The sequence below is a fragment of the Xiphias gladius genome, chromosome 8, assembly GCF_016859285.1.
Source record: "Xiphias gladius isolate SHS-SW01 ecotype Sanya breed wild chromosome 8, ASM1685928v1, whole genome shotgun sequence".
NCBI lineage: Eukaryota > Metazoa > Chordata > Actinopteri > Istiophoriformes > Xiphiidae > Xiphias > Xiphias gladius.
The window spans coordinates 19,793,115-19,820,806 of record NC_053407.1 but is presented as its reverse complement, the minus strand read 5'-3'; the positions used below and the strand labels follow the sequence as shown (position 1 = coordinate 19,820,806).

Genomic DNA, 27,692 nt, shown 5'->3' with positions numbered 1-27,692 from the left:
CTATAGGTGGACTTCTCCTGCTCCAGGTTGCTGAGGGAATTGGCTTTGAGGACTGGGCCAGGTGCACTCACAGGTTTAGGAACATCTGCAGGCTGGAAAGCAAGAAAAGAGTTGCTCGTTAGTCCTTGTAGCGTCTGATCCAGATTTTCGTTCATATGAATGGATTGCATGCACAAAGATATCTAGTACATGGGCTGACAAATACAAAACAGACGATCATTTCACAAAAACAAGGTTGCATTTTCAAGTCCTGCAGTTCTGGAGTTTTTGACTGATATAGTATAGTCAGTATGGGAAAAGATCATTTGGACTCCTTGGAGCTTTGTTAGTTATCTTGTGCTGCTTTAAAACCTTGCGTACCTTGCATAAATACTAAATGTCAAACTTCTTTAGTAGCCAACAGAGACCTACCTGACGTTTAGCCTAATATTACCCACCTTTTACCAGGCATTCAGTGTTAGTGTATAGTCTTAGTTTTCGTTCAACTTTTAGTCAAGATTTTAGTTTGTTGTGTTTTTATTATTCTATTTGTCATTATAGTATTTGTTAAGTGCTTTGTGTACCACCTAAATTACAGTCACACCTGGTGGCAGGAAATGTTTGACCCACTGAGGTGACAGCTGTACACCTCTGTGAGGAACGTACCCTGATTGCTGACGACTCTCCTCCCTCTTTAGCCCTGTCCATAGAAACAGACCGTTTATTCTCAAACATCTTGACTCGGTTGAGCACTGACTGTGGTTTCATGGCAGGGTCGTCATCTACGTCTTCCCGGGGCGGAGGAGGGAGGGGTTTGGAGCCTGAAGTGATCACTGGCTCACCTGGGGATGGCAGGGTCTCTGGTTTAGGAGGGGGAACTATGGGTTCAGAGTTTATCATAGGCTCATGTATCCCTGGTTTATAGCCCCGGTTTGGAGGCCCAGGAATATAGGTGGGCCTCAAACCAGAGTCACCATAATACTGCTTTGGAGCCTCCGGTGATCGAGGTGAATTAATGGGAAAGCCGTGAGGTTCTGCCTCATAAGGAGAGCGGGCATCGTAGCCTGCTGGGGGCGGGGGTTCGTCATAACGAATGGGCCCAGGTTTATTGTGCCGTGGTCTGCCATCGTAGCCCACTGGTGAGGCCTCATCATAGCGCGGCTGAGGGGGGCTGTAGTCCCTCCCTGGTCCATCCTCGTAGGAGGACCGGGGAGTGTAACCCATGGGTTGCTGGTGGCCCGTCTGGTACCCTGCGGGCTGTGAGGACGAGGTCTGCTGGTCATAGGGGGGCCACTGTTCATTGTAATGAGGCACACGGTTGTCGTAGTGCAGGTGAGAGTCAGCGTTGTGGGCCTTTGGTTCTACGTAGCCGCCTCCATCATATCCGTAAGGCGGGTGGTCGTATTCACGGTATGGCTGTTTGTCCTGGTACGGTGGCTGGTGACTGTAGCTCATAGACGACTTCAGGCCATGGTTAATTCGCACAGGGTCCTCCATATTGTACAGATCTTTCTTGTACATCTGTGAAGAAACAAAACTAAATGAATATATCCATCACATCATCATTTTGAGCTTTTAACAAACCACCATGTTGAAGCACAGAAAGCTGTCAGAGAAAAAACCTTTTGCAACACCAGATTAAGAATAACTTCAACATTAAATTCAATACTGAGAAATAAACCAAGAGTTTGAGGAACTGAATATCATTAACCAGATTATTAGAAATCAATTACTTAAAAAATATCAAGTCGAAGTGCAATTACACAAGCAAACCTTTATATATTATTCCAAAACAGCCCTGAATGCCTGTTTGACAAGATGCCTTTCAAAAATGATGACAATCCATATAAACACAACTGGATTTAACACGTTAACACGTTTCATAAATAGTTTACTGACAAACAATTTGCACATTTCTGAAAGGCCTCATTTCAAACAACTGATGTGTAGCCTGTAGACAGCAAATCTAGTCACAGTACTTCCTATGGAAGAAGGTTGATTTGTTGGCATCTACTCAGGACAAAACTACTCAACAGAAGACATAATGCAGTGTGCTGATGTACTGCTGAAGTTTTTTTTTTTCCATAGGGAGAATTGCTTGATGGAAATCATCACCAAGAGTACTGTCTGCAGGTTAGCTTTCATCATGCAACCAACATTCAGTTTGCATCTAATGCAACGTCAAACTACTGGCACTACAACAGACGACACATCTACCACTACGATGCCACTGTAAGTGCTACTATTGTTCATCTACAGAAGAGAGTCAAAGCTGAAAGGAACCCAAAAAACATTAGGAGCCATGCAAAGGAATTAAGAGGCAACAGTTAGGGCTGGTTGTGGAAGTCTTCACCCTGGTCAAAGACTCGGATGTACCAGTCCTTCTGGTCTCCCAGCCCATTGTGGTGCATGTGGACTAGTCTGTCGCACATTTTCTCTGGGAGCCAGAGGCACACAGTGGGCTCAGTGAGTCACACAGTGTGGGCATTTCATGCAGAGAGCGAGTGGAAAGCATGTGTGAGAAGACAGGCAGTTAAAATAGCAGGCTGAGGCCCGGGCCTGGTCCGAGTGGCTGGTGAAACAGCGGGTACCTTTGGTTCTGGACCAGACGGTCCAGACGGGTGGGGTTCGTGTGGTGGTGGTGGGGGCTGAATAAGCTCAGGGGCAGGGCTGGGGCTGCTAAGTGAGTCAGCCTGAGAAGCTGCGGCTGCAGCAGGCGGCTCCTCTAGGTGCATACCCTCTAGCTGTACAGGCTGCTCAACAGCAGGGGGCACTACCACCGTCGGAGGCAACGTGGGCATGGGCAGAGCAGCCTCATCTTGCTGTGAAGTATTGTTAAAAGACATTTATAACACAGCTTGCCAAGGGCACACAAAGCACAGCTCACCCCAACACCATGATCGTCTTCCTCACACTGAATCAGTTTTACACCAGCCAGAAAAAGCACTTACAAAAATGGGGTTAGAATAGATAACATACCAGTAGCTTCTGAAACATGTTTATTACTTAGCAAAGGACATTTAATCTTAACAAAGGTCAGGACACGACACTCAAGACAAAGGATCTATTCCTCTGCTCTGTGGTCACATACTTTTAGCCACACATTCATTTCTGACAGGCACAGCCCGCAGCGGATTGCCTGCAAAACTAGATATGAACTTTACCTGTTGCGGCGCGGCCATCTTGAACCCAGCTGGGTCTATGCGACTGGCTGGGTCGGGCTGCACGGGGTGTTGGTATCCAGGGTAACCAGGGGTGTCCTGAATTACAGGCGGGTCTTCTCGTACAGGCTCTGAAGAGCGGGTGATGGCGGGCTCCGTGGGCAGACCCACCTCGTCATTCAAAGTCTCATCGAGCTCTTGGTCTGTGTACGCTCCACCCTCCGTGTCTGTGTCCTCATAGTCAGAAGTGTGGCGGCTGTCTGTGCTGTACATGGAATATTCGCTACCTGGTGCCGAAAGGTAGGACAGACGGTCATCGTGGATATCCAAGTCATCCTCTGTAGTACCATCCGCCTGAGCAGAGCAGAGAAACTGTCACCTAATGGCTCACCAAGTCAGACTAACAGGACTCATATAATTCTGTCCAATGCAGTGGAATAGAGCAGCCAGTTTGTCAGTTTCTCTCACCTTGCCCTCTGACACCCACACCAACTGGTTCTGCTGTTGCTGGATTGTTTCTTTCAGAGCTCCGTACCAGCCGTCATTCATATTGTTCAAGTTGATAGTCGCTGAGAGAGAATATATTGAGTTACAATCGCTTCATCAATAATAAAACATGAAAAAAAGACCATATACATTTAAATTTGACTGTTTTTTTTTTTTTTTAATTCTGTGCCCACTCACTGGTGAACAGGTGGTGATTATTCTTCCTCAGTTTGATGGCTCGCTCATATAGCTTCCTGGCACTCTTCCTGGACTCTGGACACAGTCTGGTCCTCATATTCTTCACGCCCTGCTTATTATCAGGATTTAGGAAGACTACTATCGGGTACCACTGAGCATAGTTCAGCCTGTCCACAGCGTTCGGGGTAATGTCCAGCACAGCATGTTTGTCCTTCATTGGATAAAGACAGGAAAAATGAAGGACGAAGAGTACAAATCTGTGGTGAAATAATCCAAAAATCAATAATGCATTTTATATGATAAAAAGGAGACATGCTCACTCTGTCAATGATCTGCTTGATGGTGTGAAGACGAATGATTCCTGAACTACGCTGGTCTGTTCCTGCATCTCTCGGTTCACTCTCTGGAAAACGTGGTTCAAGAATTTTATGAAGAAACATTTTTGAGTACAGTTTTATTGTTGGTTATCGTTATCTTCAATAAATTTGCAATATAATGGATAAAAACGCACTTGCAAGCTCAAATAGATCCGGCTCTTCTCTGGAGAGTTTTTCTCGAGCAACATCAGCAATGGGCCCGAAAATTACAACCGGTCTCAGGAAACCAGCTGCACAAAAAAAAAATAAATAAATAAAAATAAAAATAAAAAATAGTCTCACATTGACATACTGTATAGCCTGGCAGACAGGATCAGATTCCTCACCCTCTCTCAGTACAACTCTTTCATAAGCTGGGAACTTTGTTTGGACTGGTTGGGAGGAGAGGTCCTCTCTGCTCTTCCTCAGGTTCCTCTTTGAGCTGCGAAGACCACGGAACCTCCAGAAGTCGGCCCTGTCGCCACCTGCTGTTTTGGGGAGAGTGTATTGCACGCTGGAGAGCTGCTCCGCTCTGTTGACAAATGGCAGAAAGACAAGTTGTTAGTGTAACAGAAGTGAATAGAGGTGCCATAAACTTGGCACAGCTAACCTCAACACTGCAAATACATAAGGACACTACATGCCAATGATAATCATAAAAAATGTCATAGAAATAGGGGGACTGACGGTCTACTGTCGTGACAAACATTTATCCAGCACATCACTCTTTGAGATAACTTGAGGCAAATCAAGGCAAAGCAGACACATGTCTGTTAGGATGCGGTCACCTGTTTTTGTTGGGGATGATGCCCCTCTCCACCTCTTGGTGATTCTTGCCAATGCGAATGGCCAGCCAGGAGCCCAGCTTGCCGTTGTAGAGGGTGTCAACCACACGGAAAACCTCACCCTTGTTAAAGCTTAACCCATACGGAGATTCCTTTTCATACTCAAAGTGCGTCCGGATGTAGAAGGAGTCACCGACATCCGACTCCACGATCCGCCGATACACTTAACAAGAAAGAGCAGTGAGTCAAAACACTGTGCCAATGCAACCAATAGAACCGTATTTCGCGTCTCCTCTCCTTACTCACTTCACTTACCATCTTTCTTCTTCTGCGCCAGAATGGTGACCTCTTCACCCTTAGGAAGGTCCAGGAGGAACAGCACCGCCTCCTCTCGGATTATGTTTGCAAAATCTACATTATTTACCTAGAATTGAGGAAAACAGATGTTAATGTTTTTCACAGAATAACTTCACTTTTTTTTTGGACTTTTAATTTTAAGTTAAGGAGTAGGCTTTATTGTACACAGAGTGCATGACAGAAATTGTATATCTCTAGATAAGGGTTTACATAAAGGTTTACTCTTCCTCTTAGCATTGCTTCGGTAGCTGCAGGTTTTACTGAACTGTAAGAACTCAAGCCATTCGTCATTATACTTGGAGAAAAGAGGAGGTACAAACAGCGAGATATCTGACTGTGAGGAAATGGGACAAACACAGCGAGAGGAAACACAGGTTTTTTTGTGTGCTCCCTCAGGGCCATTGCTAAGAGACTAGCCAGGAGGCACAGGAATTTTGGAGCAGGTATAAAAGAAATGAATAAAAGAAAAGACAAGCTTGAGGAAGCTACCCCATAAAACACGGCTGTTTGCAGATACTATAAAAGGTACCCATAGGGTAAAACAAAGGGGGGGGGGGGATAGATCCTTTGTAGCACTGAAAAACAGCTCTAAGTTTTCAACATACAACTTTTTGCCATCTCTCATTTTACACCAACTTTTAAATAAAAATACAAGGACTTGATTTCAGCTGTCAGCTTATTCAATTGCTGAGTTAAAAATAAAGTAAATCACCCTGAGAATTTGGTCACCCTCCTCCAGGCCCTCCTTAGCAGCTGGGCTATCCTCAAGCACTCCGGCTACAAAGATGCCCACGTCATTCCCCCCAGCCAGACGCAGTCCCACACTCTCCCCCTTCTTGAACTTCACCAGCTTCATGCTCGGCCTGATGATGAAGACAAGAGTTAGGCGGATTTCTTTGAAACAACATAATTTGACGGAATTTCCTTTTTACGTATAAACTACATTTTATGAATAGTTAAGTGACTCTTGTTTGCCAGCCAGGTTTCGCTTTTGTTGATACGGTTTACTCTTTTGGGAGCTTACAAAAGCAAATATGTAAAATTGTTCTGTAGAAAAGACACAATCCTAGAGAACATTTGAATACATTTCAATATTTTTTCAATTGACAAAAAACAAAGACAGTAAACTGTATCACACACAAAATTGTCATGCAACCCATAAAATTCAAAGCTGCTTATTGAACTTGTTAGCAAACTAGTACATGCCATGTAATACACACCTCTAAACAGCACTGAATTCTAAGCCTTATGGCGTACTTTGTATTGATAGCTGAGTGGAGGATGTGCAAGGGAGCTCAAAAAACAAAAACAAAAAAAGTCAACTGCATTTCCAAGATGCACTGTTGGTAAGCTAACTGCAGGTTAAAATGTTTTCCTCACAAGTGAGCTGAGAATAATGAAGTTAGGCACTCACAAAGGTCACACAGTAGTTTTTTCTTTGTAGATTTTTCGGAAGCCTTTTATATTACGACATATTATACTATCAATATTACCGTAGGATGCTATCATCATGAGCAGCACTTGGCACAGGGGCATCAGAGGGACTGACAGGCAGGTCTACATCCGGCTGTCCAGGCTGAGCATACACTGGCTTGGGCTCTAAACAAAAACATATTCAAATTCATGTTATTAATGAAGAGAGATGAGGACAATGCACAAAGGCCTTTTAAAAACCATTGAATACTCCCCCAGACACTGTCACACTTAACAATACTGCAGATACATATGTTTAACTGAGAACAAGTACACTAATAAAAACACAAACACACACACATACACACAAACACACACAAGGCACACAGTGTCCTGAGCAGGGAGGTCAAACAGAAAGGCAGCAGAGTGCTGCAGGCTGGGGAGGAACGTCAGACTCGATCAACTCATACAGTTTATTTTCACTTGGCTCCAGGCAAACTCAGCCAGGCTCAGCAGGCGTCTGAATCAACTTTTTTTTGGTCATTGTGCTTTTAAAAAGGGCAAAAATGACTGGTTCGAACAAGATTTCATTTTAATATCATGAAACTGTTTCATGTTCTGCTGCAAATGACAGGCAGAAAAATACATGCTGTTTCTTTTGCTTACAAATCTCAGTGTGGATGTGAGTAAGATTAAAAGTCTGATTGGTTTAAAAATGATTTTTCTTACATGTACACACAACACTCTGCTTTAATGGCTGGTGGTTGTATCTCTGACCTGGGAGTGGTGGGAGCTGTTTCTCCTCTCTGGCAATGGCTGACTCCTTCAGTTTGGGTAGAGGAACCTCCTCTGCTAGTTTCGCTGGTGTTGACGCCGGCTTTGACATCCGTTCGTCATCACGACTTCTGTGACTGCAGACAAAAAATAGGTGTTTTTGTATAGTTTATTTTTTAGAAAATGAAGACATAAGATTATAAATAGTTTCTTCTGGACAAGTAGGTCGTGGGGGCAAGAGGAAATCTGAAGACTACAACATCTGGACTACATGGAACAATACCAAGACTATATCTAGACTATATGTAATTTTTCTCCTGATTGCAGTATACAATGCCTGATAAGAGAACAGGTGAAAAGAACAGCTTGAGTCTGAAGCTTCATCTTACTCTTGAAGGTCACCACTTTGCCTTTCCACTTTTTTTTGGTCTTTTTTTAGAGCAGCTTATCTAAGTTGTCAGAGTAGATTCTGTCGTCCAGGTGAATTTCACTGTGTGGCTCTGGCTTTAAACCAGCAAAGGCTTGACTTTGATGTCAGTTTTTAAAACATTATGGTGCTGTCAACTGATAGACACTGACCCAGCCGATTAGGAGTCAGATAATTGTAAACGATGACAGAATTACCCTGTGTTTTGATAAATGAAGTCATTGCCAATGTGTTTCAAATGAGAAATCAGAAGGGAACAGATGTAAGCAAAGCAGGGTGAGCAGTGGTATGGGTCTATGGATCTGACTCGTGGTCAAATGCCTGCTCACTGGCACAGCTTTATTGGCAAAATACTGCTTTATTCACAGGAAGGGTGACAAAGTAACCATGAAGAACCCTGTTTGAAGTGGCTGCAGAGGAACAAACTTCTTTTTCAGTACATGCTGGAGGAGGCCCTACTTTTAACTGCCAACTTCCTGAACTGAGAGAAAAGATCACAGATCAGTTCTCAGATCAGGTTCAGATAAACAATAACATCCTGTTCCAACATCTCCTTCCTCTTAATTAAAATACTTGATCTGGATGTGTCATCAGGAAACTATTTAGTAACAAATTTTGCTTTCGGCATCTTAAATTACATACATACAGAATTGTGACTATTGCCTAAAAGTCAATCTATTTAACAGAAAAGAGTGAGCAAAACTTAGCCAGACATCTGCAGATATGAACAGCGAAAATACAAAAGCTGAACCACACATAAAAGAGCACACAGTTGACAATGACTGATAGTGACGGCCTTTTGTTCCTTCATTGTTGGAGCCATATTGTCCTTGTGCCACAAATGCGGTTTTTCCACCAAAACACTGAAAAGAGACAGAGATCCTGACACAATCACAGGACTCTGTCATCTGAAGTCAAAACAAGAGGTGTCACTGAATAGGTCATGTCGTATAAGGTAATTTTGGCAATATTTCATCAGGTAATCATTCGTTGTTACAGAAAACATGGGTTTTTATTCATCATTCATCATTCCAATATTGGAATGATGGCTGTAAGTTTACAATGGTTTGTCAAAGTTGTTACACCTTAAACTAGAACTAACTCTATTATTCTACTTTAAATCTACCACTATTATTAGTAACTATTCACTCAGGGTAATGAAGGATGACTTACGGTATTCTCCAGCTGTTGATGTGTAAAAGGAATAAAAGGGGCAGACAAATCTCATTAAGTGTCTGTGTTATGAGACTATACTCATAAGCCCAGTGATAGAAATTTATGTATCAAAAATGCTTTGTTCAAAACAGAATATGACATTCAGGTCCAGAAACAGAGCGGTATGGGTTTGAGCACTAAACTTTTACACTAAGCACAGCAAAGTTTTGGCCTGGCGCTCAACCCCTTCTTTGACCAAGATTGACTCTTTTGCAGCCTTACAGTTGACTTTTATTTTTCTCGGGTCAATAAGCTGCGTGAAAGGGGAACAACTGTGGTGCTCTATTGAGTTTAAATGAAGAATTAATGAGGTACTTTCAAACAAGGTTACAGTCAAAGAAGTGCTGAATGGGCTGATGGCTGGTAGTAACCCAAACATAAAATCGAAAGACTTTTACAGCCAACAATTAGTCAATTATCAAAAGAGATGCAAATTACTTTTCTGTTGATTGAGTATCAATTTCTTGTTTCAGCTCTACATTAATTAAAAGCTTGGTGTTTAAGTGCTGTTTAAGGTAACCTGTAATAATCTAGTTTTGTTGATACTGGTAATATTTTTAGGGGTAAGTGGTCACTGCTGCGGTGTTTGTGATCCGTTTGCAGTCATAATGTGGTCTCTACTGAGACGTCTTTTTTCTCTTTGATTGCTAAATTTTTACATCAACCGGAAAAAGTATCAAAACTGAGTTAATCTGTATGAAAATGGTAAAGATTCTAATTCTACTCTTACACCCTGTTGCATTTCTTTCAAGATAGCTAATCACCTAAAACATAAATCTGTTGACAGATGGTCTTTACCTGCCATTGCTGATTTGTGGGGGTGAGTGTCTGGAGTGGTCTGAAGGTTCAGATCGTCGGTCTGGAGAGCGGGAGCGGCTTCTACGACGTCTGTCATGCGATCGATTTGAATGGTCGGATGCCAGAGAATGGATATCTGAAATGTCTGATCAACAAGAGCCACTGTTAAACGACTGCAGTCTGAAATACACACCAACAAGTCTGGCTTTTAAGCTGCGCCCGATTTCAACTGAATGCAACACTTAACACCACTCTCACCATCTCTGTCAGAGGCGTTGGCTGAAGGAATGCTGTCATCGAGGTCAGGGATATTCAGCAGGGTCGCCCTCTCGTCCCTCTGAACAACCATTTTTAGCTTGCCCTTTGACCTTTCTATCAGCTTCTTGGCGTCTATCAAGGAGAGGTTCTCTGTCACTGTGCCATTGATCTGAGAGTGTCAGGAAAAAAAGACTATTAGCCATGGCCAGACAGCAGCAGAATTTGAATTAAAACTAAGAAATAAAATAACGATGTCTTTGTGTCACATTTTAATATAATGAAATGGTCATATGAAAGATCAAATTCAAATTTACTGCAATGCTAACTGTTAGGGGGGAATCAATTTGGAAAGCTATGAGAGGCAGCGCAGACAAGGAAAAATTAGATGCTGTCTAGATCCAGAATGGGTAGCATTAACTTGTATATCATCATTCTTTCCAACAATCATTTGATTAAACTTTCGTCTCTTAAGTGCTTGCATTCAAAGAAAGTAACATAACGTGTGAGAGGGCTAGATGTGAGAAACAACTGGTTCAGAAAAGTTTCAGTTCTGAAAATTCCCAGTGAGAAAAATGATCAAAAGCAGCTGTTATGCACATAGAGCTAGTTCCTATGTTTTCCAATATGTAAAATTACTGAGCAGATCAAGCTGCAACTCTTAAGCAACATTAGATAATAGATAATATAGAGCAGCAGAAAACAACAAACGGGCTGGTACAGCAGTACACATTATCAATTCTTTTCTCCATCTTTATCAAAACCAAAATGGAAAACAGAAAATAATGTAAAAATTCCAATAGTTTCATTCATCTTTAATATTTTATGATGTTTATAAATCAAATATTCACCAGGCATCTTGTTTCCATCCCCACTCTCTTTCTCACCTTCAGTACAACATCCCCTTCCTGGATGTTGCCATCCCTGGCTGCCAAGCTCTCAGGGGAAATGTCCTTGACAAAGATGTGGCTGGCCAGGCGCAAGCCATATTCTGCTTACAAAGTGAACGACAGCAACAAAGACGATGTTAGCACAGAGTTCACGTGACCACACCACGCTGACCACATTTTGCTGACAGCTGCAGCTCCCACTGGGATTAACAGTGCTGATTAAAGAAGATTAATTGCTCTTCTACTTAGATTTACTTGAGTTAACTTGGATTTTGCTGTGGCTGGCAAGTTTTGTTTATTCTGGCAGTTAACCAATGCTGATTTGGAGGTCTTATTCTTTTCTAAAAGTATGGCTGTCTGGTAATAGTCGGGTAAATAATATTGCAGGTGATTTCCTGGATTACCAGCAACCGTAATTGGTTAAGAAAAAAAAAACACTTTCCTGCCATCCCTTTTTATCTCCGACTTTGTGAGCCTCACCTTCATTTTTGCGGGATTTGACAAGTGTGACCTTGGCAGGACGTGGGGGCAGGTTGTGTGAGCGGCGGTCTGAGCGTGGGGAGAGACTCCTCTCTCTTGAGCCGCTGCGCTCACGTTCCCTTTCTCTTCGCCCGCTGCTCCGGCCGCTGCGCCTGCCCATGGCCCCACCCACACCACTGTAAGCACCACTGCGTCCGCTCCGCGTTTCATATATCTCTTCATCGTAACTGTCCTCCTCCTCATCATGCTCTGACATAGTTTCCCTCTCCCCTAGGCGACCCATGGGGACATGCACCTTCCTCTTCCGTCTGATTGTCTGGCCAAGAGAAATAAGATATGAGATCAGCTTGACAACCAATCAGTTGCACTACATCAGGTCCCATCAGTTGCACTAAATGCCCTACAAGTTAATATACATATGACAACACATTGTAGTTTTTGATTTTAGATTTTCGTTCAACAACTGAGCACAAAATACTTTCTACTAAAGGAATTCATCATGGGACATTAACACTCACAATTTTGGCAATTTTCCCACTTTTACGCAGCTGCTGGACTGCGTACGCGTGCTCCACATTGTCCATGGAGACAGCATTGACCATAACGACTCTGTCATTTTCCCTAGAGAGGGGACATCGAGAACAGACAAGATGGAGACTTTCTCAGGCAGGGTAATTTAATACTAATAACTAGCAATCTGACCGGGCTGCCAATAACGGAACAAAATCTTACTGCAGTAGGCCTTCTGCTGGGCCTCCTTTCAGCACATCTGAGATCACAATGGAGGTCTCACCACTCTGAAAATGAGGGTTATCCCGTCCTCCTGATATGGCTATGCCAAAGCCAAACCCTGGTGCCTGCACACAGAGAAACAAATACATTAGGACACTGATTTAGCTGTCTGTTTTGACGAAAACAAAAGAAACCAGCATTAATCCAGTTTTTTAGCTCATCTGACACAGATTATAAAGGTGGGGTTAAGACAGTTGCAAAAACATTATCACCTTACCGCTTGTACATTTGCTATTAGACCATTTTTTAAGGTTGTTTGTGAACTGAATCTATTTTATTATTATTTAAAAATATAAAGTGGTCATACATAATATTGTCTGTTCTCAACAGACTATAAAGTGAGAATGAGTGACTTTTCATCACCATCACACACACAGACTGCTGCTAAGAGTAGGGAGTTAGCTTATTCTGTATCTTTTGTATCTTTAGGCTCTACCGCCAAGAATGTGGGAGAGAATCATGTCGAAGAAAAGCTCTGTGATAACCCCTGTGTTTTGTCTTGTCTCCCAGAAACTGTGCAGACAAAATGTGATCCAGTGAACATGGGAAGGAGAAAGAATGGAGGGGTGGGGGATGGGGGCAAAGACAGGAAGACAGACAGACAGGGCAGACAGATAATGTGACCAGAACCAGGTTTCAACATACTGTAAATAGATGTAGAGTGCATCTGAGGGAGGATAACAGATACCTACCCTGTGTAGTGTAACTGTGTGCTGTTCCCAAATGACAGTCTCTTCCATTGCTGCGCTCTGGAGGACAGAGATAGTGTGTGATTAACATAAGATGTTGATGTGTCCTGCCAAAGTTTCCTTGGGCAAGACACCAAACGCCCTTGTTCAAAGTAATTTTACATACTTGCTACAGCTGGCAAATATATATATTTAACACTTATCCTATGACCCAAAAACTGCTTATAATGTGTAAACGTGTTTTCCAGGCACATACTGTATGTCCAGTTAACACTTTCACAGAATGTTCTACATCAATCTGAGCTGAGAAAATTGAGTATTGTAAGGCTCAGGTTATGTCTGCTTTTATAAACAACACCTTCCTGAGGGATTTTGGTTTTATTTAATTATTTGCATCAATCCTGCATTTCAAAAGGGGGACTACACTGTAAACTATTGTAAATTAAACTACCAAGAACAAAAGCACACAATTAAAACATTAAGTAAAAATAATAAATAGTGAACCGTCTAAAGCCATACACAACGAGACAACGCTATTTGACTAAAAGCCATTTCCCCTCCTAAATTCAGCGCTTTTATTAAAGGAAGAAAGCAGTCCCAGTGTTTCTGGACTCTCCATAGGTGAAATTTCATAAGGATGCAAACTGTCCCAACCGCTAAACACATTGAGGGCTGCATTCAGCACGTTACTGAGTTTGTTTCAAATTTTACACTGTTGCCTATTTACAGTGAAACAAATAGCACTGTGTTGTGCTTAGTTTTATTCGCAGAACACTCACACATTGCCAAACAGACCACATACTATCAACATACTGGTGTCAGACTGCAGACACACTCTTTTACACATTAACAGCGAGAGAGGATAAGATGAAGGTCGACTCATTCAACTGCCCTCTGTGCCCCGCCGCTCATTTCTTATCTCTTCCTCTATGTAATTTCACTTCTGCCACAATCTCACGACACATTAGAGATTCAATGACTGCATATAAAATACTATTAGGTCCATCCCTTTGGGACAAATTACAACCCACATGACAGCACCTAATGCAATATCCCCCCGTTTGTCATGTAAATTGATCCCCGGTCTGTGACCTTAATAGGTTAGACGATCACACATTTTCCTCCTGCTTTGCTGGTAATTTCTTTGACATCTCCAACACTTACAATAAAGACAGCTAGGCAGAAAACTCATGGGAAGAATGATCTCATGTTGCTGCAAATTAACGCGCGATGACAGATGAGCAAGCGGAGATGAATCTGATATTAAAAGCAGCATCAGTTCCAGTGTTTGGACCCTGAGCTGACACTGCCAGCATGCTGGCACCTTAAAACTCAAAACATCTAGGAAGTGTCAGTCCAGCTTCACGTTGACGAATAATATGTAACCTCATCAGCATGACAACCTGCTAATGGTATTATTATCAAGTTCCCAAAAGTGATAATGATGGCCAAATTTTGGAAGAGCCACAGGCAAAAAAAGAGAAAAAGTACAGTTTGAACAAACATCTATTCCATTTTAAAGAAAAAAAAAAGGCCATACTTTGATTTGGCATGTTACAAAAGCGCAGTCTAACGTAGTAACTTAGCTGACCTTGTCTGCTACCATCTTGTTTATTGTTTTACCTCCCAGGCTTCCTTCAACACATCATCCTTTTGTCTCTCACAACCTGTTGGCCAAGTGCCAAATGTTAGCTAGCGTATGGAAATTACAAGCAGCTGAATAAATCACCACAGACGTTCTCAGCTTTGCAGCAAAAGTCACAAACTCCTCAACCAGCTTATAATGGGACTCACACAAAGGAGGTGAACAAAAGTTTGAAAAAGGGAACTCCTCCTGCCCTTTTATATTGAGTACATGGCACTTGAAAAAACAAATATCTGAATATTAACAAAACTAATGAAAACAGAGGCATGAATTCTCACTGGAAAGTTTGCTCTTTGGGGAGGAGGATTTATGCCTGTGCCTTCTTGATCATCACTGTGGAAACGCTGATGCAAGGAACTCTAACATTTCGTCTAAAATTATAGAGGGTTTGCCACTAAACTGGAAAGTTGTAGGAGGTCCTTGTTTCCAGTTACATTTCCACTTTCAGAAATTCCTTATAGGCATTAATGCAGCATAACACAAACATGCACACACACAAACGTATAATGTTTAGGCACTGTGTTGAAGCAGGGTTGCAAGAAATGTGATTTTGTTGTCTGGAAAATATGATCAGAGAATGCATACTATGCCAGAACCAATACAAATAAATCACCATAAAATTAATGGAATGTAAATCCCAAAAGGGGCAAAACAGGAGGAATCTAAAATGGAGTAAAAACTAAACAGAACTAAGGAGGGGAAAAAAAGGAAAACAGATTTGGCAGGGTCATGCACTGTGTGCATCTTTCTTTCTCTCTCTGTCTCTCTCTCTCTCTCTCTCTGTCTCTCTCTCACACACCTTTCACTTTGAAGGGATGTAATTTTGCTCGCTCCTCCTGCAGAGCTTGTTGCTCTGGTAACAGAGGGGGAACAGTGTGGTGTGTTCAAGTGGCCTGACATTTTCAGGCCGTGTCTGATGGTTCCTCATAACTGTGAAAGGTTAAAAAAAAAAAAAGAAAAAGAAAAAAAGATACTGCTTAATTAATTTAAAAACAAAAGCCTTTTTTACATTTTACATGACTACCAATTCATTGTTGCTACATGCACATCTAAAACACAGTCTGTACAAATGGCCTGACATTTGTCAAACACAGACATGTTACCATTTAAGAAACAACTCAGAAGTGACGTTCTTTATGGGAAACAAATTGTGTGACTGTATTCAGTCTCAGAACCAAGCCAGTATTTTAGTGTCCAATTCAGAGCTAAAGACACTAATCTCAACAGGCAAGTAAACATAAGAGAAAGAAAGAAAAAGGAAGTCTCCCATAATTGGATTCATGCTGTGAAGTCTCACTCTGCACTGATCCCTGTGTACAGTTTTGTAGCGGAGTCACGTCAGCACCCAGCGACTGATGAGTTCTTGTGACACTGTTGTGTATGCCCTTTATGGCAACAAACAACTGGTGCCAAAAGAAGCTTCATGCCACAACCCGGAGCCAGGGCTGGCAGCCACTCCACAGTGGAGACACACCATGTCGTGTTGGGTTATGCTTGGGGGATTACAACCATGCAACTCGGGAGCCAGCACAACAACACAGATGGACTACAACGCAGATGGACTAAAACACAGATGGACCACACAGCTGAGAGTGGAGAAAGTACAAGAGAGCTGTGGTCAAAATGGACTGTGTCAGGTCAATTCAGAAACGGTATACTACACAATGGTTCAAAAAGCCCAATGTGGTTTATTCCCCTGCAGTAGAACAAACTATTGAGACATCTTTGTCGAATAAATGCTTTACCGACGGCATTTGAAGCCATTAATTTCAAATCAATTCAGGGCTCCACTAATGATTAGTTCCATAATTGTATTAGTCAATAAATCAATTAGTTGATCAAAAGAAATTTAATCTATTTTAATAATCTATTAATTATTTATTGTAACTGATGTTTTAAGCAGAAATGGCAAAAATTGTTGACATGGGCTCTGAAAAGTTGTGATTGGTATTTTTTGCTATTCGTTTACATACTATAGACCAATCGATTGATCAAAAGAAAAAAAATCAGTAGAATAATCAATAATGACATCATAATTAGTTGCATCCAAATATAACTTAAAAAGCTGCAGATTATCTTGTTGATTCATCAATGAATCATTTAGTCGATCAGACTGTAAAAAATGCCCATCACATTTAAATGTCTTGTCCAACCAACAGTCCAAAACACAGAGATTCGATTTTCTATCATAGATGACAACGAAAACCAAAAAATATTCATATTTGAGAAGTACGCCCTAGAGAAGCAGTTTGCTTAAAAAAAAAAAAAAAAGGCTTAAAAGATTTATCTGTCAAATGACTAATCAAATTAATCAAGTAATCGTTTCAGCTCTAAATCAATTATTTCAATTCACAGACTAATATAGCCAATGTTACTAGTATTTGAGGCATGCATTTTGTAGGTAATAAAGGTTATCTATAAGCCAGTGAAAACACTGAAGCACAGACAAACAAGTACAATGTAACACTGGCAAATTTTGGCTACTATTGGCAAGTCCACAAGCATCTTTAGCAGAGTATCTATCTTTTAAAAACTGCTTTTCAATTCCAAAAATCAATCAGGCTGGTAAAATACTGAAAGACGCTGATGTTTGGGGTTGCATTGCAAGCCATGCCTTGAATCGCTGCCTTCCTTCTTCATTTTCTAGACTCTAATGTTTTAAAAAAAAAAAAAAAAAAAAAAAAAACAGAAAATAGTCAACCTTTGCTCACTTAAAAAGTTGTCGTCAACTACTTTGCTACTTTACAAAAAATGTCCTATTTATCCATACAAACTGTAAAATAAAATCTGAACCCAAAAATGTAAAAGAACATCTCTGTCTCGACTTGAAGAAAAAAATCTCTAATACACAACGAGTCATCACAATACTAACCTAACACAATCAATGAAGAGGGAAACTAAGATGGTGTATATTTTTTAATTCACTAAAATTATACAGGGCAGGCTCCCCAACTTCCGATTCAGCAGACGAAGAAAACTATATTTCTTTTGAAGAGGATATATGGTGGGGTGTTCAATTCTGTGACTAAGAGAACAGATTTTGTGCTGTAGTATTGTTTAGGGGTGATGCAGAACATTATTCAATTTTGACCGCTGTGGGACCAGAGTAGCTAAAAATAGCTTTCATTAATTCTGCCTTTGTGATGCTGAAACAGAGTGATTTAAGGGAAACTTGCAGCATGAACACTGGAGAACATTTAATAACCTTTTGTTGTATTAAATGCCATGGACTGACTGAAACAAATGATGCAACACAGCCAAGAAAATACATTCACTTCTCCCTGGTGGTCATTTGTTGGATTTGTCTGTAGGGTCTGAAGAAAACAAACAGAGGTAGATCATTTTCAGAAATAATTTGTAGCACCAGGGCAGAGCAAATTCAGCTTAGTGTTGATGCCGGGAACTGACATTTTAATACTAAATTTAGGTCATTCTTTTGAAGATTATGTTAAAAAAACAAAACAAAACTAATAAAACAAAAACAAAAAAAACAGATTTGGTAAAAATGTTTTTAGAAATTTAATAAAACATGAAATCGTATTATACATTTTTTCCATTACAGGCTGCAGAAAACCACAATTCACCACAACTCTTTTCTATAAATTCTTAATGACGCTGGGTCTACTGCAGGAAAAGAAACATTTGCTCACAAGTTCTAAGTAATCAGAATCTTATTACCATTAAATCAAACCAGGAATGACAATTACACAAAGACTAGCACGCCAGCAAAGAAAAAAATTGCCAAGTCCAAAAAAGCATACTTTCAGGTCACTGTGCAAATTGCCTGTGGCCAAAGACAGAAAACACCAACAGGATCATACTTCACTGTGGCTGCTGGCAGTGAAGCAGCAAACAAGTAGAATAAGATGATTGATCACCTCAGAAATTGAAAACGATGTGCTGGGGAGTGCTGACAAATGCTAAACCCCCCTCTGCTTCGGAGAACATATTCAAATGCAAACGAAGGCCCATGCCTTAACACCAGTCAGGAGGTCCCCTGAGAGATAAGTGACACTCTGCACATACATGGTTAGACACTGTACTGCAGATCTCTAATGGAGGGGAGAGAGTAGCAGAGATGCAGCACTACACGAGTGATGAGAAGGTCAAGAGATGAAACCTATTAACTGTGACATAAAACTTAATCACTAATCATTACATCCACAAAGGACACACACTTGCATTATTTAAAGGCTAAACTAAAACAGACTTGGACCTCATCCCTTCATCTCTTTGCTTGATTGCTTAAGTATTCAGATAAAACTGGATACAAAGAAGACCAGGGGTACTTACATCAGTTCATCCTGGTCATTACTGAGGACACAGACAAAAACGTCTCCAAACTCCAGCTACTCCTCAGTAAATCCAGCAGGAGATTCCTGCCGACGCACATCAGCAGCCTCAATAGATGACCGCACCAATCAGTGTTGAGGCACGTGCTCCCACCTTCCTTTCTGTTCTCTTTTCTTAGCTCTGAAATAGCTGAAATTATGACCACAGGTGAGGGGTTATGAAACACACCCCGCAGCTACACCCTAATGCTTCCTCTTCCCCACACACTGTGTCCTCTCCCAATATCTTTCTTCAGAATTTGTCCCTCCCTTCAACTATCTCCTTACACGCTCATGGGATCGAAGAGAAATCCCCTCTGGCTTGGCAGCAATCTGAGTGGGATCTGCAGTTCCGCTACAGCATGGGACTTCACTGTACTAGCGAACATCCATCCGCAGTGTAAACTGCTGTATCGGACTTAACCCTCAAGCTGCCGTGTTGAACCAGAACAGAATCTATCAATTCTCTCTGCATGTGGGGCATGACGTATGCCCCTCCTCCCCAGGTGTGCTGCATTACATGCATAAATTATGTTCATCGTGTCAGTGGCATCCCACAGAAGATTAGCTGTCAGTTCAAAGGATCAGTAATCATTAACATATAAAGTATAAGGACATTGGCTGAAGACAACACAAATATGATTACCATTACATCTTACCTCTAATACAACATTTAGTCAAAATTAACAGGTTGCTAATAATGCAGATAAAAATAAGACCAAACTTAACAACCCAAGAAAGGGAGGGCTGAGAGAAAAGCAAAGAGGCATGTGACTGGTGTAATATACCACATAGAACAAGAAAGGTTTACTCAGAGAAATTCTATGGTGGTAGGGCAACAGTGTATTTAACAGCCATTTAATATGGATTTCTTGATTCAAATGTCACTTTGCGAGAGAGATGAAACTGCATCAGCCCATTATTTTGCTTCTGTGGCTTTTATAGTAGTTATATTAGACCGTTTTATGGAAATTAAGAAAATAAACTCAACAGCTTCTGCTCGACAGCCACGTCAGGAAAGTAAAAGAAATGTATTTTTATTACATAAATAACTACAAGTGAGTACCACTAACATGGTATTATTCAAATAACAGACTATCCAATTTCCAGCAAAAATGCAACAGAAAACATCTTTGTAGTTGATATCTTATCAAGCAGCATTTAGAAGACACTGTAAGACAACTAATCAAGACTGTTTATATTTGTTTTAGTAATTGAGCTATTTTCCCCCACCATTGTCAAGGATTATGTGTTTTCTATTGAGGAGCATACTGCATGACTGCACAAATATGTGAATTCATCCTAAGGCAACTTCAAGCATCTGCAGTATGAGCCAACCACATACACTGAAGTTGTCTATGAAGAGCGGCATTCTCCCTCACCACCAACAGGAAATACATGGTAGACAGAACTGTATTAAAGTCTGGAGCTACAATGCAACTTTTGTTCTAGTATGTTGAGACAAGTGAGACCATGGTGACAGAAACCACTGCACTTCTATGCTGTATCAGAGACTAATGTGACAACATTTCATTGTGCACTTCGTCCAAGTGCATGATATGATCAGAATATTACCCACATAAAGCTCAGGGTGCCTTAGTATAAAACTAAACTATAAACTATCTACTGAACCTCATCCACCTAAATATCCCTTACTGCTTGTAACACACTACTTGTTCCTTATTAAATTCCTGATATTTGAGAGACTATGATTACAGATACAGCTTTATGTAAGGGCATCATTTGCATATCTTGTCTTTGTCCTGCTCTCTTTGGTTAACCAGCAGTAACCACTGATATGGACACACTGTGCATCAACAAAAAGTAAATGGGTGACTCAGATGAGAACGGACTGACATAGTGCTATTACATATTTGTACACAACCAATACACAAAATGCAACGACAGGAAGGGAGATAAAAAGCAGAAAAGCAAAAACTCCCATAAAATAAAAACAAACCAGCCAGGTTTGCAAATCTGTGACACTGCGCTAACACAATCTAATACAGAGAAGCATTCAAGGTTGAAAAGAATTCTACATACAAAAAGAGTTTCACATTTTTACAAATTGTACTGCAAATTTAGCCCTGATTCATCAGTACATGGACTAAACAGCAAACCAAGGCCATGTTGGTCATGACATCCGACTTATGAGTCAAGATAATGATAGAGTTGGACAAGCATGACAGACACCAAGTCACCGCTGGCGAATGGGACAAGTTAAATTTACATCCCTCAGAGCAGAGCCTGAGAGTGGTGACAGATTCCACACATAGTTTGCCCTCTCCACTACCTTCTGCCTTCCAGCCTCCAATTATTTCCACATCAACCAAAACAGGCATGTACAGAACCTGAGTTGCTAATCGCTGCAAGTCAGCAGTTCTGCCAGTCACTATGTCTTCTTTTATAATACTTAATACAAAATGCGAGGTGTGATCATACTCTGCACAATAAATACAGTTCTTCCTCCTTTGCTCAAACTTTTCTTCAAGAGTATCATAGGAATAATTGTTCAGATAAAAAGGACTTTCCAATCCAGCCTTAAAGCGCCTTCTACTCTTGCACTCGTTTTAATGTTTATCACGTAAGGGTTACATTTTTGGGAGCACCTAGTTGGAAAATGCTGCTGCAAAAACATAAATTCACAAATCTCACACAAATAAATCACTGTTCTGTGACCAATAATTTATAATGCTAAAGCAGAAAAAGGCTTTTTATTTATAGCTAGATAACTAATGCAGCAGCCAGTTTTTGTTGCAGCATTGTGTTACATTTCCTGTTTCAGTTATGGATACTCGAGATGGGACGAGTATTGTGTGTTCATTTCTTTACTAAAATATAGCATATTTAACCAAATATTTTGACTTATTTCTTAACTTATACTTGCATTTCTTTATTCTAGATAAATATTTAATTTGTAAAACATTAAGAAGTCAAACAATTATATCCTATACTTAAAATGGTCATGTCTGGGGAAAAAGATAAATTGATGAGATGCGTCTCACAAGTGACATGTGACTAGTGGACATGAGCATTGAATAAAATGTCTCTGTGATGGCTTGAACACATGGATACCTAATGACACCAGTCAAAGATGCTTCAGGTAGATATGAAAGCTAAAATACCTATGCCGCAGTACTTTTACCCACCAATGATGGGTTTCAGTTTACAAAATTAAGGAAGCCAGAAGCCAATATAAAAACAATATTCCAACATTAAGACTAAATAGTTCACACTCTAATTAACAAGTGCTCAGATTAGATTTGTGTTTAGATAGTACCATAATTAGCTGTTATTACAATATTATTAATTCAACATTAGCTGTCATAATATTGCTGCTTGTGTACTTTCTGTTCAACAGTGTAGTTCTGATACACATTACTCAAATGAGACAAGACACATATTGCTTTGTCAAGGGTACATTTTGTATTGCTGGTTCTCTGTATTTGTTGTTCTCTGCACCTTTTGTCATATCATGTGACACAAACTAATATGTTCTACTACTATGTAGGAAATAGAAAAAATTACTTGAAATTCTATCGGACTGGTCAAGCTGAGATGCATTATTATTTGTGATTTTAATCATATTTTATCCATCTACCTAATACATTTTGAATATTAAACTGTACTGTACGGTAACTGATTTTTCGGCCTTTTGGGGGAAGCAGAAGTTGTGAGCACAACATTGACATTTTTATCACCCTGTAAGGTAATATGGATAATGGCAACATTATATTATTTATTTTAAGTCATGTTTATAGCCACCTGGCCATTATGAGTCCAATAGTCATTCTCTTTTAGCTCCGTTTTTGTTCTCCACCAACTCATGGGGGAAATTTGTGGCTCTTTAGCTGCTAAATTTTTTTTTCACTGAAAAAAGCTGCATGCTGCAACGAAAAACGAAGCTCTGAGAGCAGTGAGAGTGAACCAAAACGATAAAGTTGCTGGCCTGACAATTTAACAATGAGCTAAAACTAACTATAATCAAATGATACATTGCTGTTATAAAAATAACAACTACAGCCGCCTTAAGTGAAAATATGTAATTCTTTTTTTTTCGTAAACAATGGAAAATGTACCATAAAAATAAAAAACAAAACAAATAATTTACATTCTAATTTAAGTATTAGATGTTTATAGATCGTTCTCTAAAAAATAGCAATTATAAAACAGTAATAAAATTCAAGCCTTTGATACTTAGTGGCTCAGTGTGAGCGGTCCATTTCCAGGCTCCATGGCTGGAGTCAGTGATCCTAACCAGAGCCTCAGTGTGTCCTGAACACATGGACCGAGAAATCAGCTCCTAAACTCAATCAGCCCAGTGAAAATTATCAGTGCCCCACACAGAGCACACAAGAGGGCAGGAATGTGCTGATAAGCTGAGCCACTGACCTGCACCCCACCTCCCCTCAGTCACCGTGATTGAAATGAGGACAATGGAGCCAGCGAAAAACAGTAATGATAAGGGATGTTTCTGCACTATAAGAAAAAGGAGGTTCATGCTAAAATGTGATTGATGATGGATTTTGTAAGCCTTTCCATCCTGATAATTCCACACCCTTTCAAAGAGAGATTTACGAAGGGCTTGATTTATATAAGCAAGCTTCCATATAACTGGAGCCGTAACCATAATGTAGACACGCCATTTGTTAACACAGAGAGACTTACTGTACTATGGGAACATGGACTTTAATGTCATATTTTAAAAAAGTGTTTGATAAAAGGTTTTAGCGTTAGCCATGTATGAGAGCAATGACCTTTCAATGCCCAAGGTACCAACAACAACTTGCTTTATCTACAAAAAGTAGCCTAAAATCCATGGACTATAAAATGTGTAAGGAATGAAAGACGATACTTCACCAACCATTTAAAACCTGACCCATAGAATGTCATTGATAAGGCCTATCAGTGCACATGGTGGTTTACTTTTTAAATTATACAGAATTTTATTCATAGTTTGTTATTGAGACAAAAAACACATACAATGTTACAGTATATTCTCATTACTTGCTGAGATGTGTTAATTATATTAGTACCGAAGAAACGTGGCTCTCTTATGACAACAGTTGCCATGTAATTCATCTTGTCCCAATTGAGCTTCATTAAACAACATGCAGAGTAATATTTAAGTGGACATAAAGAGGGAGGGGGAATTAAACTATGCTGCACTGTAGCAATGTGAAAAACATTTAGATGTATGAGCTAGGGAGTTTCAAATCATACCTCTCAATGAATGAAAATCTCAGAATAATGTCAATTATACAAAATAATCCATGGTATAAGCAGAGTTATAGTACTTCAGGATAGCACAGGCTAACTCATTAAATCCTACTTTGATATCCTTTATATCAATAAAGTAAGCCATTTTGTTAGACATTAATTTACATGCAAACCTAAGGTTTAAAAATATAGTTTAGTTTCTCCAAGGTGAGCCATGTGTCAATACAACATATAAATACAGTAAGCAGTCTCATTAGTATGTCTGTCGTCAAATAAATAGGTTATAACCTGAGACTGGATGCGCCCCTTATTATAGATGGTTTCTGTAAATACACAGAACTACAAAACCGCGGTCAGATTTAACTTAAGTAGGCAAAATATCACATACATTTGTCCTTCTAAAGCCAAGATGTCTCAGATGACTGCTGTTCCCATGACAGCTTAGGGCAAAATGATTTACAGGCCAACATGTACAGTTGCCCTTGGGCAGCTAGATGTTCGCCTCTTCTCAGGCGACATGTTTGCCAGACTCATCCCCTGCACAACACTGTCTTAATTATTGAAAAAAAATTTTAAATTTAACTGGCAATGAAATATCTAATGGCTGCCACACAAAACATCTTTATTGTGCCTCCCCCACTTCATTTGACAAATCTGTTGCCCTGTCCAGCTGCCATTTCATAACATTACTATGATGAGGCAATTGATGACACGTTTAAGTCATAGACCCAAGCTCAGGGAGTCTATAGGCAGTAATAAATCCTCAAAATCCACTTAGAAGATATACAAATTACATATTTTATACTTAAGGTAAATAATATTACTGCAAGCTTTAAGTTGTATTTTGGGAGTTGCATTTAAATTCAAAGCCTGTTGTCCATTGTAGAAACAAGACAAATGAAAGACAAATCACAGTCACCTAAAGACCAACTGATGGACCTTATACCATTCCCAAAAGTCAATATAAATGTAGAGCTGGTTGACGCTGACGTTAAAAACATTTTTACTACCAAATATTTTGGCCCTAATTAGTTATGCTTTCATATAATATGCAATCTAAACCAAAGCTGGGAGATATGTTGGCCAACCAGACAGATGCCTTCATTGTTTATTTTCCACAACAGTCACATTAATTCACTAAACTTTATTACTAATCTCTTGAAAAACTTTTAGAAAGAGAAGCTAAAGAAATTCAAGAGGAATTACAATATTGTGATCCCCAATAATATCCACTTTTATAGCATGATACTGAATCTGATATTATAATTTTATTGTGCCATGTCCCAACAAGATGATGCCAATGGCCGTGTACTAGCTGTAGTTATGACTAGTTTACAGAAAATGTAACTGAAAAAACAAACGATAACAATATACTGTCCAACGTTTATCAATATTCAACAGGTGACAACTGGTGCTTTTAGTTCATGTTAGCAGCAGTCCATCAGTTCTAAGGGAAATGAAAATAGTGAGATAGTTAGCGCAGATGAGCTAAGGGAAACACGCCAAAGCAAAGCCCCCCACACACATCTGGCATGACAGTGCATTATTATGACAGGTGGTTGAACTGTAACGACATCAGGACAGGCAAGCAGGTATTTCTGTCACCAAACTAAAGCCAGCTAACAGGCTAACGTTAGCCAACTGCTACCTAGCTTCACCAAAGACCCACTTCGGTTTTACAATCGGACCTCTATCAAAACAAGGTGCGCTACCGCATGACCTTCCCTTTAGAAAACCGATGTCATATTTCTAGCACCTGACTTCACGTTAACCCAACCTCCTTGCCTCTTCCAGTCTGACACTTAATAAATCTTGTGCCCCCGTTATACACTCTTGGTCAAATCAACCCCTAAATGGCCGACATTTTGTTCCAGCAGCTACGCTAGCTCATCCTAGCTAACGTTACCTGGACGCTGCGCGCTTTACGTGGGAACAACCAGTCCGTCCGATGACAGCTCGACCACAATGCATTTTGCGATCTAATATTACCGCTTATACAAGCTCCGCAAAACATTAGGGGGATGAACACTGTCATTCATGCTTACAATTAGAAGATAACGTTAGAGTGTTGGGCAACTAGCTAACCACTTAGCATAGCGCGTAGATGCAGTTTGCTAGCAGTGAGGTAGCTAAGTTACCTCGGCTTGCACCGTTATCGGTCGCTCGCACCAGCTGGGGGACACGCATCCAGTCAGCTCCTGCGGCTACAGCGAAAAACACTCCCCCAAATAACGTACTCACGGATAAATCAAGAAACCCATTCACCTTCGCCAAAGCAATGGTCCTCGCGGCGTGCTTGTGAAAATCTTACAGTAAAGGAATGGAAAGGTTTTCCTGGTGTGGCTCCAGAGCAGCAGCCGCCGCACTGCAATGGCAGGCAGTGGATGAAGCCTTCTGTCTCCCCCCCCTCCGCTCTCACACTTCGGCTGCCTTCACCGCGGCGGTGACAGTGACAGGTTCGCCTGGAAGAAACCATTCCGGTTTGTCCGCGGGGGGGTGGGGGTGGGGGGGTGCAGAGAGGCTGTCCACAGCAGCAGCAGCAGCAGCAGCATCAAGCGCCATTCCAGCGTGAGAACAAACGGTCGTCGTTGAGGTTGAAAACTCACGGATGAAGCTTTATAGGCTCCTGATGAACATAGAAGTGTCCATTATACAATGAGGAATGGATGCGACTGTTATTAACCTCTTATGCATTTCAAATCCTCTGGAAAACACCCTGACAAAAATAAAAAAATAAAAAAATACAAATCCTAAAAAGATTACAGGGGTATGCTGCACTGTTGTCACATAAAAGTCCCAATGAACGAATATCTACAATAATGGTATTCTAACTACGGAATATTGAGATATGTTATTTATTGGATATTATTAGTTTTAACAAAATAATCTGACCAGGTTATTTCAATGTAAGGATCGGGATACACGAATCTTTCAAATTGGACTTTAACTAAACTGCAAATAAGAAACAGGTGTCACTACAAAAGGAATCTTTTATATTGGCCTATATTTAGCCTCTAAAAAAAAAAAAACACTTATAGGCTGCTGCTTTTTTGTTAGTGTTGCTAGGTTGATCAGAAAATAACTGAAAAGAATTGACAGTTGAATCTCAAAATGGATTATAAATTTAACAATTTGTTGTTAGACCTAAATGTTAGGACACTATTTGAGATAGCCACTGCAATGAAGCAATGTGGTAAAATTCCTTCACAACCACAGCCCAAAAAAAGTTAATATCTCTGTTTGAAATTTGAATGGGCTGCCAAAAATAGCTTCCTTCTCCAAGTAAAAATGATTTCGCTATTGCACTAGCAGTACAGTAGACTTATACAGGTAAACTGCAATGGGCTAACAAAACATTGTGCACACAAAGCAGTGTAAGCTTTGCCTTTGCTGCATGTGACATAAGCAGTTACATTTTATCTTTAAAGAGCTATTAATAAG

At 40.4% G+C, this 27,692-nt stretch overlaps 1 protein-coding gene across 11 annotated transcripts in view; it reads right to left on the bottom strand.

Annotated features, from left to right (window-relative positions):
* tjp1b (tight junction protein 1b) overlaps positions 1-26,681 on the bottom strand; it is a 33,348-nt gene extending 6,667 nt beyond the window's left edge. For 3 of the 11 annotated variants that reach the window (XM_040132508.1, XM_040132510.1, XM_040132511.1), the window contains exons 1-22: positions 26,158-26,331; positions 13,059-13,115; positions 12,307-12,431; positions 12,093-12,195; positions 11,575-11,890; positions 11,092-11,198; positions 10,208-10,376; positions 9,950-10,094; positions 7,513-7,646; positions 6,816-6,921; positions 6,035-6,185; positions 5,281-5,389; positions 4,969-5,188; positions 4,528-4,712; positions 4,336-4,431; positions 4,145-4,227; positions 3,825-4,035; positions 3,609-3,709; positions 3,144-3,494; positions 2,571-2,801; positions 646-1,500; positions 1-92 (exon numbers count right to left, since the gene is read on the bottom strand). In XM_040132508.1, the coding sequence (XP_039988442.1) occupies positions 1-92; positions 646-1,500; positions 2,571-2,801; positions 3,144-3,494; positions 3,609-3,709; positions 3,825-4,035; positions 4,145-4,227; positions 4,336-4,431; positions 4,528-4,712; positions 4,969-5,188; positions 5,281-5,389; positions 6,035-6,185; positions 6,816-6,921; positions 7,513-7,646; positions 9,950-10,094; positions 10,208-10,376; positions 11,092-11,198; positions 11,575-11,890; positions 12,093-12,195; positions 12,307-12,431; positions 13,059-13,115; positions 26,158-26,286 (4,076 nt within the window). In that variant the 5' untranslated portion in view covers positions 26,287-26,331. Of the gene's footprint in view, positions 93-645; positions 1,501-2,570; positions 2,802-3,143; positions 3,495-3,608; positions 3,710-3,824; positions 4,036-4,144; positions 4,228-4,335; positions 4,432-4,527; positions 4,713-4,968; positions 5,189-5,280; positions 5,390-6,034; positions 6,186-6,815; positions 6,922-7,512; positions 7,647-9,949; positions 10,095-10,207; positions 10,377-11,091; positions 11,199-11,574; positions 11,891-12,092; positions 12,196-12,306; positions 12,432-13,058; positions 13,116-15,499; positions 15,547-26,157; positions 26,332-26,389; positions 26,462-26,492 lie in introns of those variants that run through there. The other 8 variants (XM_040132509.1, XM_040132518.1, XM_040132519.1 and 5 more) reach the window with 6 other exon arrangements.
* Positions 26,682-27,692: the final 1,011 nt, after the last annotated feature.